The sequence below is a fragment of the Xenopus laevis genome, chromosome 2L, assembly GCF_017654675.1.
Source record: "Xenopus laevis strain J_2021 chromosome 2L, Xenopus_laevis_v10.1, whole genome shotgun sequence".
Lineage (NCBI taxonomy): Eukaryota > Metazoa > Chordata > Amphibia > Anura > Pipidae > Xenopus > Xenopus laevis.
The window spans coordinates 95,302,996-95,320,406 of NC_054373.1; the positions used below are offsets into that span (position 1 = coordinate 95,302,996).

The window sequence follows — 17,411 nt, forward strand, 5'->3', positions numbered from 1 at the left end:
CACTTGTTTTAAAACGTGTCTCCCTCTGACTATGGATATTGCTACTTTTCCCAGTATCGGCCTTGCTACTCCAGATTTATTATCTGATACTGCTGCCTATGGGACCTTGGAAGTACGCCTCTCTCTACCAACAGGGTTCCTACCAGTATAGTCTTCTATACATAGAAGTAATCATAAGTAATTATTTTGTACAGTATTTTGGTTATTGTATTACAGGTATTGAATCTGTTATCCAGAAACCCATTATCCAGAAAGCTTGTAGCTTGGTCCCAACTAAGATATGATTAATCCTTATTGGAAGCAAAACCAGCTTATTGGTTTTATTTAATATTTACATGATTTTTTAGTAGACTTAAGATATGAAGATGCAGATTATGGAAAGATCCCTTATCCGGAATACCCCAGGTCCCGAGCATTTTGGATAACAGGTCCTATACCTGTATATGCATGTGTGTGTGCATGCAAACTGAGCAGATGCTTCTAGAATATAAATAGATTTATATAGAACCCTTGCATAAAAATGTTAAGCATTCTGCCTAAAAACTGAACTTTAAAAAAACTTTAATGACATAAAGCAAAATATTTCAGATTGCTGTTAATGGTATGATGACATCAGTTTAACACCAAGTGTTTCTGCAGTGCCATCCCTAGGATCATATTTTAAAGCTTTGAAAACAGATTGTCTTAGCCAGGATATTGGGTCATAAGCACAGCACTCTAAAAATAGGTAAATCAAGTTGTGCCAGCATGCCAATTTTAATTGAGTTTATTGTTACATTTTGGCTTTCTTGACATATGTTTGCTACTTATTTCTCAGACCTGTTGCATGTTAGTACAGGTATGGGTTCCACAGAGCTGACAACCCATCTATTTTTCCGTTAACAGAGTTTGGGCTCTGTCCAGTGTCAGACTGGGGCGTGCGAGGTCCACTGGGGCTGCTACCCCAATGTGCAAAACATTTTTAACAATGTGCACATTTCAGCATGTAAACTTTGGCTTCAGGAGAGGTTGTGTGCATGTGTGTGACGTCACTTCCTGGTCGGTCCCCTTATGGTCTGAATTAGAAGGTTGACAGCTCTGGATCCATTATCCAGAAACTAGTTATCCAGAAAGTTCTGATTTACATGCAGGCAATCTCCCATAGGCTCCATTCTAATCAAATAATTCAAATTTTAAAGAAAAGTATTTCCTTTTTCTGTGTTATAATAAAACAGCACCTAGTACAGTACTTGATCCGAATTAAGATATAATCAATCCTTTTTGGAGGCAAACAATGCTACTGGGTTTATTTAGTGTTGGTGATCCAAATTACTGAAAGACCACTTATGCAGAAAACACTAGATCCCAAAGCATTCTATATTTTCAATATAATTATATACACACACAAGCAGCATTTTACTGCATCTAAAGATTCAACTGTAAAATAAAAAAACTACATTTCTTTGCACCCCAAGTAATGTAAAACTAGGTTAAAAAGTCAATTTGTTCTGTAACACTGGGATTTCAAATGTAAAGGGAAAAGGACCGATCTTAACCTTTTAGACCCTCTAATTCAGAAAGTACCTAAAAGAGCGATCTAATGAAGTAGTTTGTAAACAGTGTTAGCTTGGTGTGTTCTGCTGCTCATCGTCTTGAGATATGCTGTAGATCACAATCCACCTTTTGGTCTTATCTTTTCAGCAAAAACAGTGGAACCTGTGTATTATTATGATTTCTGTAGATTTCAGAAGCTGGTCTTCTTTTCCTTTTCTGCAATCTTGAAATACTGCCAGCTAACCTTCATCTTTCCCAGAGGAATACTGTTTCCAGGAATACAACTGCAACATCTGCTGATTGAGATTAGCTAATTCTGAGGATCCTTCCACAGTCTATAGATATCTTTTCCAATAATTACTTTTTTTTCAGCATATACTTTTTTTGCGTTGTTTTAGAAAACAAAATACATTTTTGACTGAGATATTGCATACAAAATTATTACAAATCAGCATGCATCTTTATTTCTTAGTAATAAATCACGTTATTTTTACAGAAATATTGAGAAGGAGGCACGGGAGAAGTATGGTAGGATACTGGAACATAAACTTACAGAGTTAAAACTCAGAACTGCTACACGGTCTCCAATATCAGGTCTTATAGAAAATGCAGTGGTCGAGGTGAGTGAGATGTGTTAGTTGGAATCTATTAGACCTTACCTTACAGCTTCATTGCTTCGGTAGAATTAATGTTCACAGTTTGCTGTTGACTGAAGCCTACTAGAACTGACTGTGAGTGGGCTGTTTTTGAATGAGGCGGATATCTAGGAAAACAGCTTAGTATTTGGCTATAACTGCTTTGAGCTTTACTGGCCTATAGAACTTTCTAACATTTGTAGTTAAGTCTGAGAGATATAGCCTTATATAGGTACAGATCTATGCAAACCTTGATATATTATAGCTTAAGAATATATTAGAGCTGTTTTAGGAATTCAACCAGAGTTTACGTATCTGGCTTAGATAATAAATGTTTCCATGAGTATATATGATTGCAAAAAGGTATTCTCCTAGATTTTATCTAAACTGGTCTTCCGGAGGCCTCAGATACAGCTTTGAATTGTTATTAGCTACATAGTTTTGCAATCACCACAAAATAGTATGTTTGACATAACACAGCAAATTAGCTTTGATCGAACTACTTCTAGTTACAAGTTAGAAAGTGAATGGGCAACTGCACTTATGCAACTTAACACCTATGGTAGCACCAGTTGTCCTTGCCAAATGTAAAACAATGCAACAATGAAAAATCTGGTGTGTCATCAGCCCTTATAAACTTAATTAACATTGCTACTACAAATGGCGCTCAAACTCAAGTTACCCATTACCCTGCCAGTTAATTACATGGTCCCTTTAAGTCCATAGGTAGGCAGAGTTTTTCTTTAGTCCCTATGGTGATCCCACGCAGATCTATAAGATTCAATTTATATTGGCAGATAATTTTCTCTTGTACTTCTTTCTGAAAACTCAATGGAACTGATAGATCGTAAAGTGCAGTTAGTCAACAATGCACTGTTCTTATCTAATGATCTCAATAACAGAAATAGGTTTTCAGATCAAGAGATCATAGATCTTACTCAAACGTGAAACAATCCAATATTCATTATACACTTAAAGGGGTTGTTCACCATTGAGATAACTTTTAGGGGGTTATTTATCAAAGTCTAAATTAATCTCAATATTTTCTGCTACAAACTCCGATCAAATCCACTCGGGTTTTTTACTCTTATTTATTATTATATTGTACCCGAAAATGTGCTTTGCGGAAAAAAATAAGTTTTTTAAGATTTTTTCAGATTTTTTTCATCCGATTTTCATGGGTTTCGGAAAACTCAGAAAACTTTGGAGTATTGCATTAAACCCGGCGCACATCAAAAAATCATTGGGACTTTTCCCACTGACTTATATGCAACCTCGACAGGGATGCCGGATTTTCAGATTTGGACTTTTCCATCCTCAGGGTTTAATAAATTCTGAAAAATTCGTGATTTTTTAAGTCTGATTTTATAAAAAAAAAAAAATCAGAAATCTTCGTGATTTTTGCATTCGGAGTTTAGTAAATAAAGCCCTTAGTATGATGTAGAGCATCTGATATTCTGAGATAGTTTGCAATTGGTTTTCATTTTTTATTATTTATGGTTTTTGAGTTATTTAGCTTTTTATTCAGCAGCTCTTCAATTAGCATTTTAAGCAATCTGGTAGCTAGGGTCCAAATTACCCTAGCAACCATGCATTGATTTGAATAAGAGACTGGAATATGAATATGAGTGGGCCTGAATAGAAAGACGATAATAAAACGTAACAATAACAATACATTTGTAGCCTTACAGAGCATTTGCTTATTCGAAGGGGTCAGCGAGGTGCATTTGGCAGTTGCAAAGAGTCAGAATTAAAAGGCAACTAAGTATTAAAACTATAAAAACTAATTAAACTAATGAAAACTAATTGAAAGGTTGCTTAGAATTAGCCATTCTATAACATACTGAAAGTTACCTTAAAAGTGACCCACCCATTTAAGTGCTGGTATTAGTCATATCACATATTACTAGTCAGTATTGACTTGGCATGCTGCCTAAATGAATTGACCCATCTGATGACTATAAAAAAGTAGATTATAGTGTACAATTTAATGGCAAATGTGTATGATAGAAATGCAGGAATCTCACAGAGTAAAAGGAATAGGATGATATATAAAGCTTCTACATTTGATCTTTAAATATGGTTTTTAATGCACATATTAAAAGATTCTTAGAAATTGGGGAACTACATTGCAGAAGTAAAATACATTCTTCTCCTGTAATAGTAGAGCATTCTGCAAAGAATTCACATAAATGTATATGCAGTATGTTTCCCACAACAATATCCATGACGTTGATGCATAATTTAAAATGTTCATGCTCAGCATGTTAACTACAAAATAAAACAACCCCTGCTTTAGTGGCATGGGTTCTAAAAATATGTTTGGGATTTAGACTTTTCCAAATAAGTATGCCTTCTAGCATGCTTCTTATGTTAAAACCCCTGAATAGAATACGTATGCAGTTGCATGTAACCTCCCCTATAAACATACAACTTTCATGTGTAGAGCCTGGTTATTAGTAACAATTCAATAGTTTCTGAGCTGCTTATAAACATATATAATTTAGATCTGTAAAGAACAAGAGAAATAAAAACAGAAATCCCGAAAAAACTATATCATAAAGCCAGTTTTGATAATTTATAAAAGGACCCTATGTGACGTTTTGCAGTTTTGTACAATTTGCTATGAGGACAGGAGAACCCAGTCCCTACTCTGAGAGGCATCATATTGAAGCCATGGCTCCTTTAAGCTGGCCACAGACGCAAAGATCCGATCGTACGAATCAATGTACAATCAGACTTTCCCATCTCCCGACCTGCCACTAACCATTCAGATCAAAGTCTTACCATTCCGACCAAATAAAGTAGTTAAAGAACAGATCAGCCGATGTCCCTGACAGCAATCGTATGATAGACAAAGCTAGTGACAGTCTCGTACGTTCGGCAATACACGCAGAGATATTATTGGCTACCGACGGGAATTTTCTAACCTGTCCGATCGACCAAACGACCGATCTCCGCCGGACGAAAAATGTCGGGACTCTCCACACACGTTCCGAAAATCGTACGAATCTTGTCTATGGCCAGCTTTAGTCATTTAAATATCACCTGTTTAAGACGTATATTATTTTTTTTTTGTTTTTTATATTTATTTTCAAAACTGAACAAGACTATGATGTGGCAGTCAATCAATCACTGTGTCATAGCCAGGGGCGTAACTATAGAGGAAGCAGACCCTGCGGCTGCAGGGGGGCCCAGGAGGTATAGGGGCCCCATGAGGCCCTAATTCATATACAATTTCAATAAATATTGGATAAACAAGTCAACCTCTAAACATTTTGGGGGCCTGAAAAATAATTTGCTGTGGGGCCCAGTAATATCTAGTTACGCCACTGGTCATAGCCCTGGCAGAGGCTAAAAAAAAGCAACACAACTAAATCTAGTGTAGTACTGTTAAATAATAACAATAATGTGACTCGCGTCTCCTCCTGCCTGTCTGCTATCTCTACCTGGATGTCGCAACGCTACCTTAAACTAAACCTCTCTAAAACTGAAATGGTTCTCTTTCCTCCAACTAACACCACTAGCATCCCCGAAGTATCCATCATAGTTAACAACTCCACTATCACCCCCTCTCCCCAGGCCCGGTGCCTTGGGGTTATCCTAGATTCTGCCCTGTCATTCACTCCTCATATCCAGTCACTTATTAAATCATGTCACTTCCACCTAAGGAACATATCCAAAATACGATCATTTATCACCCAAGACGCTGCCAAAATTCTTATTCACTCTCTCATCATATCGCGTCTAGACTACTGTAACTCTCTTTTAATTGGCCTCACCTCTCCAGTCCATAATGAACACTGCTGCGAGGCTCATAAACCTCAGCAACCGCTCCTCCTCTGCCTCGCCATTCTGTCAATCCCTGCACTGGCTTCCGTTACCTTTCAGAATCAAATTCAAATTAATGACACTGACTTTCAAAGCACTTCACAACTCTGCCCCACCCTACATCTCTGAACTCATCTCTATATACTCACCCACTCGCTTACTAAGCTCCTCTACTGACCTGCTACTCAACTCTTCTCTCATTACCTCCTCACATGCTCGCATTCAAGACTTTGCAAGGGCTGCACCCCTCCTCTGGAACGCTCTCCCACGGTCTGTCCGACTTTCTCCCAACCTTTCTGCTTTCAAAAAATCTCTGAAAACGCACTTCTTTCGAGAAGCCTACCCTCACTCTGCTTAACTACCAAACGCAACACCACATACAATACCACATTTCTCACCCACTTAATTCGATCTTGCCCACTCCCACACCTTGTGTATTACTCCCTTCCCTTTTAGACTGTATGCCTATGCATAGGGCCTTCCTCACCTTTTTGTACCTGTATTGATTGTGATGTTTGTTACTCCATATATTCTATATATGTAATTCATGTGATGTAGTTGTATAATCACATTTACTTTACAGTGCTACGCAATATGTTGGCGCTATATAAATACATGTTAATAATAATAATAATAATAATAATAAAATAATTGTAAAATAAAACTTTAGCTGAAATTGTCCTTTATCAACCTTAGTGTAATAAATGGACAGGACTGTTTTAAGCAAGCTGTTTGGCAGCTTCCACTTATATGTGCAGACAGAAATAAACCAAGTCAGGATGTTCTGTGTTGTCAAATGCAGTTACAGACCTTTGTACACATTTGTCTTGAAATAAAATAGTAGAATATTTAAAACTCTATAGATGAAGCATTAGGGATGTTATTTGTGTTGGAAGGTGGAATTACAGACTTTAAGATTATGAGGCAGCAAATTAAGATGGGGCATATTTACCAAAGAGTGAAGTTAAAGATCACCACAGTCCTCTAGAGTGAAATTCCACCACTCTCCATTTTTAAAAGAGTATTTATCAATGGGTGAAAGTTCATCATTTGATAAAAACGCCTTTCAAAATTCCATAGAAATGAATGAAGAGTGGCAGAATTTCACTCTAGCAAACTGTGGCGATCTCTAACTTCACACTTTAATAAATATACCTTGATGTGGGAATAAGCAACATCATTAGAATAAAGGGCAGTACACTAATCTCTTTATAAAACCAGTTATATTTTGATCGGTTTGTTACAGTAATTTGAACTTAACACATTCTATAAACAATGCATCTACCTGTTTTTCAGATTTTTGTTGTTTTTTTTTTTTGTTTTATTAATGGCCTGCCAAGCATTTGAAAATGAAAAGAAAGTTCACCATTATATAAATCACAAAAATTATACATAATTTCCCCTAATTTATCATTCTTTTCAAGTATTTTCTCTTAACTGAAAATATATATTTTTTGAAACAATTTATCAAGTTAGATGATTTTCCATCCGGCTTGCATTAAATTTCCACATGGTGTGAGAATTGACTGATCTGAAGCAGTTTTTTTTTTGCCCATAGTTTTTGCCCATAGCATGGATTAGTTTTTATTTGGTAAGAAGAATATTTTGTGGTGAAAAAAAAGAACAATGGAGAATTTGTGTGTTTGATATAGGTGCCTATATGTTAGAATTTCAGCAAAAAGTTTTAAAAGTTTTAAAACTCATGAAAAGCTTTTTTTTTTCCCTTTTGACTTTGGGAGAAAAATGAGAACTTATTACAGGGAAAAACTATTCCAGTTTTGATGAATCGTCCTCTATAGCTGTTATTGCATGTTTTATTTGTTATTAAATATTAATATTATATATGTCCAAACTTTGTAGAAGGGAAATATGGTTGGCTCCTATATGGGATGCTCATTTGTATTTTTTATCTGTCTGACAGAAATATGAAAACACTGCAAGCATGCATCAATTTTCAATGGATGAACAAATGATTTTAGAATCTAGCAAGTCATTAAATGTGCTGTATGTTTATAATTGTACATATGAGCCTTACCATATCCATTGGCTATTTCCGTTACAAATGGCATTCAAGCAAACCTCAACTACAGGTAGGATGGAAACATATTGGAACCCTTAAAGGAAAACTATACCCCCCAAACAATGTAGGTCTCTATTAAAAGATACTGAGTAAAACAGCTCATGTGTAAAACCCTGCTTCATGTAAATGAACCATTATCATAATAATATACTTTTTTAGTAGTATGTGCCATTGGGTAATCATAAATAGAAAATGGCCATTTTAAAAAATAAGGGCCGCCCCCTGAGATCGTACGATTCACTGTACTCAGATACAAACCACATGTAAGGTCACATGAGCCAATTAACAGACAGAGTTCTGCCTTTTGCTTCCTCACTTCTTCCTGTTACAGTTAGAGTTGTAGTATTTCTGGTCAGGTGATCTCTGAGGCAGCACAGATAGAGTCACGAAATGGTGGTTCAAGGCAAGAGATGTAAAAGGGCAATATTTATGTAAATATATATTCCAGTTTGGTAAGATTCTTTAATATGTCATTCAATTTGATATAAACTATCTGTTGCTTAAGTATTCGTTTTGGGGGTATAGTTTTCCTTTAATCCCTCCATACAGAATATTCTTTGCATGTTCATGTTTGTGACTGATTTTCATTAGAATCTTAAGAATGCTATAACATTTATGTTTATGTTCCATGTTTTTAATTCTAAGCTTTATTATACACACACAATGATGCTATGTCTATATATATATATATATATATATATATATATATATATATATATATATATATATATATATATATATATATATATACTGTAGCAGCACATTTCAAACAGTCCTTCCTTTGCTTTTCAAAACTCATCGGTTAGAATTCACTCACAACCAACATGCTACTTTATACTGCTATAGCCATTACTTCTCTACACAATTTTAAACACTCTAATTCACCTATCAGCCTGCCCTAAAATGTGCCTCAACACAGGCAGATTTAGTTAAGTTTTATTGTCTTTATGCACTTGTCACATGGACTGCTGTTTGTTCCTTACTGTACCTGAAATAAAAAGAAATAAAAACATAAAATAAAGACCATTTGCTTATAAGACCACTGCCATAAAACAAATTTAAGGTAAAATAGGCCATTTAAAGCAATGCTAACATGTTCTTCAATTTAACAGATAAAACTGTCTTCTCCACCAATGTTCCCTCTAATTCCTTCTAGGCTATGTGCGCAAAAAAAATCTATTGTGTGCACATTTTAAACTTGTATGGGCATTTTTAAAAACTGTGTGCGCAGGTCAGGATAAATGCAAAGTGTTGTTTTTTCAAACAAAAGTCTTTGTGTGCACCACAATTTGTTGTGTACGCTGGCCTCAAAATGTATGTGCGTGCACACGAGCGCACAGCTTAGAGGGAACATTGCTCTCCACCCCCAAGCCCTACTTCAATCTTGTGACAAATGCCACAAGGATAGGAGGATTGCAGAGTTGCAAGCATATGAATTTAGCTAAGAATAGGTTTTTAAGCCAAACAAATACAGTATGTCTCTATGAAGATTTGGAACATGACAATATAGCATTGACATAGCCTAGCCCAGCATAGTATTAATGTTTTTACTTACTTAAAGGGGAACTATCATGAAAATGAAAATTTAATATAAGCTTCATCATATTGAAATAAGAAACATTCTCAATACATTCTATTAAAAATTCTGTGCCGTTTCTGAAATAATTAGGTTTATCTTCACTATCCTTCTCTCAGTATCTGTTTCTTTTAATTCTGTCTTCATTCAGGAGTTGGGTGTCAGATGAATGATCCAATATATATTGTGAATAAAAGATATATTAGAGCTCACTCTATTAAAACCACCAGAAATTCTGACTCTCTACATGGAGAATTTGTGCACAAGGCAGTTTGTTAGATTTTGTTTGTACTGGAATCAGTTATTTGAGTGAGCTCTAATACATCTGTTAGGAAAGGGAGCCCCCCCTATAAGATACATTGGATCATTCATCTGACACCCAACTGCTCCATGAAGACAGACTAAAAAAACACAAATAATACAAATTAAAACCAATTGCAAATTGTCTCAGAATATCACTCTCTACATCATACTAAAAGTTAATTTAAAGGTGTAGAAATTTACATCAAGCTTTTTTTTTTTTAATGCTGCCTGCATCTTTCAGTGTAAATTCAAATGCATCGCCCACACTTTACAAGATTACCGTCACACCATATGTTTAGCCTCTGAGATTCTTCTTGTTTCCTGAGAGAGACACTAGAATAACAAGCCCCTAACAAACCTACAATTACTGGATGATACTTGTCAAGCTCTATGATGTATATCACATAAATGCAAATCAGCAATGCTGAGGTAAAAGGAAACACAACCATGTTCATGCTGTCAAAAACATTTTGTTTAATTTCCTCTATTACTGCTCAGTATGTCAATTATATTTTGAAATATAAACCGTATTTTAAAAAATGAAATTCTGTGTTAAGCAATATTAATGTTTTATCTCTAAAATGTGCAGCTGCGTTTTATTGTTTTCTTTCTTTTTTTATTCAGCGGAGCATCCATATGAATTATTTATGTACTTGCATCTCCTTATTAAAAACATATTCCCCTCATGGCTGGAGATTTTTGCAATGGCTGAACGAGTCATGAATGTTCTTAAAAAAGAGGATAAGGAGTTGTTTGCTCATCTTCAGGACAGTTTCCGAAGGAATGTAACTTTCAACCCAAAAGTATGATCTGCAATTAGATATATTGTTCTTGACAAGATGTATTGTATATGTCATGCAATGTGAGACAGTTATTTTTGTTAATAAAAATAATAATTTATTGTATTTTTCTTTTACTAGTCAGAAAGAGAAACCATTTTTCTGAAGGTTCTGTTTTTGTCATTGGTGTCCTTTTTTCCTTTAAACGGAAAATTAATCTCTAGATTAGTTATGGTTTATAGTCAATATATAATTGTAGTTTATTTAAACTTTAGGGTTGATGAATTTTCTGTTCTAAGTTACCTTTATTGATTATATACATAAGGACCAGATCAGCTGCACATAACCCATTGCTTCAGTCCCAAATGAAGTTATGCACTAGAAGTAATAGGATACTGTGCTGGACTGGCCTAACTGGGTACCAGGAAAACTGGAAACCCAGATGCCAGTACGTCCTCCTGCTCACCAAACTATTTTGCACTGTATGCCTATGTTTTTGTCATTTTTCTATATTGTATGGGAAAAAAGATGATAAATGGAGAAGCTGTTAGATGACAGTAGTATTCTATTATTATCAGAATAAGTATGCTGACTAAGTAGAAAAGTTGAAATATGTGGAGTGTTGGCATATGGTCTAAGATTTTTGGTGGGCCACCGGCATCCAACACTGATAGGATGTGTTGACACACACAGAATCTGTGCTGCAATCATTTATTGTTCAAACGACTTGTTTGGTGTTACAGAGTTTAACAATGACCAGTTAATAAAACCTGCCTCACACATTGTGACTGGTGCAGAATAGAAGCACCTGCTGGTAGGAAATTCAGCATAGCTTAATTTACATCTCATCCACTTAAATGTTTATAGTGGAATGAGTCTTTGTGCATTTGTGTTACAGTCCAATAAAGCAGTCCACAGATTGTCCATACAGTTTGATATTTGACTTGTCCCCCTACTATGTAGAAAGCTTTCATAAATTTCAGATTAACATGTCAGATTAATATGAAGGCATGGAGCTGTATGTTGTTGCATTGTTTAACAAAGCTTGAAGGTGTGTCAGAAATAAGACTCTAGTAAAATATCAGACTCTATGGACTTCATTTTAACAGACTGCAATACCATTGCACATGGACTAGTTGAGAAATAAATGAGGCTAGACTAAAATTCTCCCCATCTGGAGTACTCTGCACCAATCACATGTATCAAATGACTTTCTTAAGAATTAAATATACAGGGAAAAACAAGAAGTAAATGTACAGGGGGGAAGTTAGAAGTAAACTTTGCAACTAGGCCATTTCCTGGGTTTAAGAAGTAAAAGTGAAGGCCCCCCCCCATTTTTGTGTCTTTATCTACAGTTTACAACTACTATTCAGGGTGCATGTTTCATCCTGCTCATAGTTGGCACAGTTTACTCACCCCAAAACTGATAAAGACCCTGACAAAGAACTATGAGCAGTTTATTTACTTACAACATTGCAATTTATTCCTTTTGATTTATTGGCAATAAAACAGTGCCCTGGAATGGAATATATTGATCTGACCACCTAGGAACATCATTAACCTGGAAGCATTCAGCTGTTCATTTGCCACATGTATTATCTAATTGAAAAGTATCTACATTTTGGATAATCTTTTGCCATAAGCTGATTTCTTGTGGCCATGAAAAGATTACTCAGGTAGTAGATGGTGGCATCTGCCTTCCTGTTTTTAGCAATGAATCCTACAAGCCTATAGAAAAAAACCTATTAAAAAATGATTCTCTGATGTTAACGATTCAAGATTTCTCTAGCACAAATGGGTAAATATTTCGTCCTGAACAGGGGTTGTATATAAATGACTAATATAAAAATTTAGTCTGACATGAAAAAACTAGTTGCCTCTTCACATTACTGAAATTTTTATATGGTAGAATGCAGAAATACATGCTACATAGGTTATATTGATTTATGCCACTTCTGTACAGGTGAACATCGTTAGACAAACAAACCCTGAGGGAAATTCACAAAATACTTATTGCAGGAAAGAGATGATTTTAACTTTTAATAACTTGAAAAATATTTGCACAAAATACTATTTTTTACCAAGATTTGCAGACAATAATGTATGCAATTGTAAGTACATTTAAGAGTTGAGATCTGGGACATTTAATTCTAGCTGAATTGAAAATGTATGTGAAAGGACCACAAAAATGAGTAATCTCCAAAGCCGGGGTCGCAAGATAATGCCTCCTTCTTAAATTTAGTGGCCACGAAGAACTGGTTGACACTCTTTAGGCAAAGAAACAATGGCCAGTCCTTGTTTTACTATCCTTGACTACAGAATTTAAATTGGAACCGTGATCCACAGAACAAAAAGCTTTGAAATTTATGACAAAATAACAATATAGAATAGAGAAATGATGGTTGGTAGATATCTTTTATATCTTGGTGTTAAATTGCATGAACATAATAATTGCAGAGAATATATACATATAGAACTGCACCACTTGGAGTACTAGATATTGTTTATTGTTTGCAATATTACAAACTTGTTCATCATCGCTGATTTTAGTCTTAGCTTTTTCTATACACACACAAATATATGATTTTAATGGCACAATGCATATCTAAATATCAGATTTCAATAACGTTGTATAATAATAGTTTGTTATTCATTATGATTTAGTGTTTTACCACCCTAATGGTTCTCTACTAAGACAGCGAACCTACAATGTAATTTATATATTGTTTAAGTAGTTGATGTTTCCAACTGTTTACTAACTAAATTAATATTGCAGTGTCATCACATTAGTACTATTATACTGTATGATTGCAGACATTGCTACCATCAGCCACCATCACTCACTATCAGGTTTATACATTGGAAAACATAAATTCCCAAATTGCCAGCTTCACAGACAATGTCCTAAAGGAAATCTCAGTGTGATATGTAATAGGGTGAAGTAACACTCTAGCTATGTTTAACTACAATGCAAATCATTCCAGTACTGCAGCTGGATGACTGAAGGAATAACATTCTGGATTTGAATTTCCTGTACTACCTTAATAAACAGTCCTTCAAAATAAATATTTTTTTGTCAACCATGAATATTTTTAGCAATGCAGGTGCATGCCTTTTCATTCCTAGTTTAGTGTGCTTCTGAAAAAGAAATCCGGTCCCACAAGTATGAGGCGTTTTAGAGCATAGACTTTCTATGACTACCAAGAGAGTTTTTACCCTCACACAGCTTTTGTTGTTTTTTTATGCTGAGAGGAACTGATGCTCTGTTAAGCAAACGATCTTGTCTGTGTCACATCGGAAAGTGCTTGAAAGCTGCTTTGGACAAAATTCCTACAAATCGCAGAGTCTTTTCTGGGTAATTAATTGTAAACAGTTATCCCTCTGCTGAGTACTAGCATATGTTATCAGTACTGTAATTACAACAGCTGAATCAGGATTCTTTCAGTGTGTTAAAAATATACTTCTGTTTGGAAAAAGCTGTAACTATATAATATTAGTGGATTGTAAAATATTTACACGCATACCAATTTACTAAACCTAGATTTTTTCTGGTCGAGATTTTTTGGTCATAAACTTGCATTTTGTGAAAAGAAAAACCTTGAATTTTTCGAGGTTTATTATATCCTTGAAGCAGCAAAAAGTCAGAATCCGAAAATCCATGGGTTTCATCCGATAATCTTGAAACATCTGGGGTTTTTGGTTGATGACCCGAAAAAAAATTGAGTGATTCGGGTGTCCAATCCAAAAGATTCCAAAAGATTTACACGATTCAGGTTTTCACTTGATATTATCGAGTCTTTTCATAAGTTATTTTCATGCCTTATATATATGTAAGAAGCAAACCATGGTTGTAGAATGTTCCACCTAGGAAAAGTTTCTTGGAATGCTTAAAATGCTGCCTAACAGCCTAGTTTAAAATAGCTTACTGCACGAGTTGTATATGTGCATACGTATAGAAAAATCTATAAACAACTGGTGTTCCACAATTCTACGTTGGAGCACACTTTACTCATACAGCGACAATGTTCTTTTCTTATAAAATTAATGATATGCCATGTGATTCCTCCCCCAACTGAGGGGTCTTGTGTGGTATAAATCTATCTATAGGAATAGAGCCGTTTAATTTGAGTACATATATTTTTAAAGTTTTTGCATGAGTTTGATTAGCAGACAGGCAATGAATAATTTTAATGTAATTATAGTATATTTTACAATGTATTATTTGATTTTATATGTGTGGTGATTAATGTATTTGGTTTTACTTTCACATCCCAATACTTATTGATGAAGATAATGTGTTTCCTATGCACAGGACTTTTTGGTGGAGCTAATATCTCGAGAAAGAGAAGAAGCACTAAAGCTATATGCAGAGACTGAGGAACTCTATCATTATTCATCATTACCAGAGGAACTGCTAGCAAGCCCAGTTATCTTCCTTAGAAAATGGATGGGTGAGGTAAGAACACACTGAGCCCTCTGTGAGACAAGCCTATGTAATAGCGAATTTCAGAAATAATTATGTGTACAAAATCATCTTAATTTATTAATTTAAGGTAGTGCTAAAATAATGTATACAAATAGGATCAAGTGAGTGATAAGTTGATTATAAGGCACTTTATAGGTGGGTGCGGAGAAAAAGCAGTGGCAAATGTAAAAACAAATTCCAAAGTAATACAGTGTATATAACAAGACATTTAGGGACCTATTTATTAAGCCTCTAATATTTCTGGTCAGGGGAAAAATCTGAATTTTTAGAAGAAAAAATACCTCCAAAGCTCCTAAAAATCTGAATCTGACAATACTCCAGCTAAAACCTATCGAAGTCACTTAAAAGTCAATGGCAGATGTCCCGTTTACAATTGAAATATGTTTCTTGCCTTCATGATCTTCCAGGGTTTTTGCATTTTGACGCTGGTTTTCGTTCTAAAACCCAAAACCGCATGATTTTTGTCGAGACGCAGAGTTTTCCTTTGAATTTTTTGTAAATTAAGCCAAATCATGTTTGTGAGTATGGTCGAATTTTTATTTTTAAAATAATTACATACGTTCAAGTTTTTATAAATACCCCCCTACACATTGCATCAGTATATTTTCTCCTTGGGTCATAATTTACAATTTTTTGTATTTTGGTGAAAGTATATATGACAAAGAAAAAGAGGTAAAAGATAATTAGAATGTGTCAAAGATAACAGATCTGGTAAAAGGACCCTTTCTATAAGCAAAGCTGTAGATACAATGATCATCAAAAAGTCAGAGAAGCAAATAATATGAAGAACTGCTTGTCAAAACATGAACAGCAAGAACGGCAGAAAAAAATCACATCAGTAGGTTGTCAGTTATTTTTATACATTATATTTTATTTATATAGCAAGGATGTGTTTATTTGTTGCTTTACCAAGATCTTTCATCATTCTCATCAGCTCCTTCCCCAGTAGAGCTTGGGGCTGCCTCTGTTTTTCTAAATGAATCCTTAAATGTTTTAATTAATTAATTAATTAAATTTTGTTTCCTTTAGGGCTTTGTGAACTCAGTGGACTTACCCACATTATTGCTGATATGGGATCAACTATTCATGCAGGACTGGAATCGCAAAGTCATGGAGAATTTCTGCCTAGCCATTCTTTTGCTACTGAAAGATTCATTTATGACTGCAAAGGACTATCCAGCAGTTAGAAAGGTTACACATTGTCATTTCATTATTTCCTTCATTTTTGTCTGCTTTTTTTGTCGTACAATTCCAGCTGATAGAACATTTTTACTATCCTTAGTAAACACTGCCAGATGTTCCAGTGTAGAAAATGCTCTAATTTTGGATTTCTAACCTTTAGCCCTTTACTCCAGGTTTTTCTTATTAGATACAGAACGTAGGCAGCAGTCTTTATACTGCAACTAAGCATTTGACTAAGGTAATGGAATGTATAACAAAGATATTTCTGTGGAAGAATTGACTTGTATTATCTTTATCATGGGTAGCTATATCTGTTTTGGAGGTCAACCAAAAAAAGTTATCTTCTTGAAGCGTGTTGGCCTTCAGGAAAAAACATAATCACAAAACTTCAAAAATGAAAAAAGAAACGCGTCATATTACTCATATATGTCCTTACATGTCCATATTACATTATCACTCAGATAAACACTGCCCTTTTCAGAGCTACAATTTTTAATATATTCATATGCACAAGCTGACTTCTGTACAGGCTTCCTAATGCCTTGTGTCCCCTGAGGCTACCCAGCTTTGTAAATGACATGCAAGCCAGTGGCATTCCACAAAAAGCCTGTGTGCTGCCCACCACTCTCCCCTTCTATATTGTCAGACAATGGCAGCTTTGTATACAGAGTGAACTCCTATTGATTTACAGATTATCTGTAGATTTATCAAAGTGTGAAAATAGATCTGGCCACAAAAAAATTCACCCACTCTCTATTCATTCCTATTGGATTTTAATTTTTTCCATGCTCAGATCTAATATCACACTTGATAAATTTACCTCAAAGCTGAAGAATAGCATTTCAGGGTGCAACCAGGAAATTTGAATGGGGCAAGGTAAAGAAAACATTAGACTGTGGAGCAAATCTAAGATCCGTTGTTGCATTTTTTACCCCCCAAAAAGTTTTTCAAAAATTGAAACATCTCACCAGTGCTTGGTGGCAAGATTTTTATTGTTTGAGAAAAT

At 35.0% G+C, this 17,411-nt stretch overlaps 1 protein-coding gene across 6 annotated transcripts in view; it reads left to right on the forward strand.

The window, feature by feature from the left end:
• The window catches only part of LOC108708284, a 115,440-nt gene that overhangs the window by 15,128 nt on the left and 82,901 nt on the right, over window positions 1-17,411 (forward strand). For all 6 annotated transcript variants that reach the window (XM_018246827.2, XM_018246826.2, XM_041582217.1 and 3 more), the window contains 5 exons: window positions 2,030-2,153; window positions 7,921-8,089; window positions 10,583-10,761; window positions 15,050-15,193; window positions 16,253-16,414. In XM_018246827.2, the coding sequence (XP_018102316.1) occupies window positions 2,030-2,153; window positions 7,921-8,089; window positions 10,583-10,761; window positions 15,050-15,193; window positions 16,253-16,414 (778 nt within the window). The remainder of the gene's footprint in view (window positions 1-2,029; window positions 2,154-7,920; window positions 8,090-10,582; window positions 10,762-15,049; window positions 15,194-16,252; window positions 16,415-17,411) is intronic.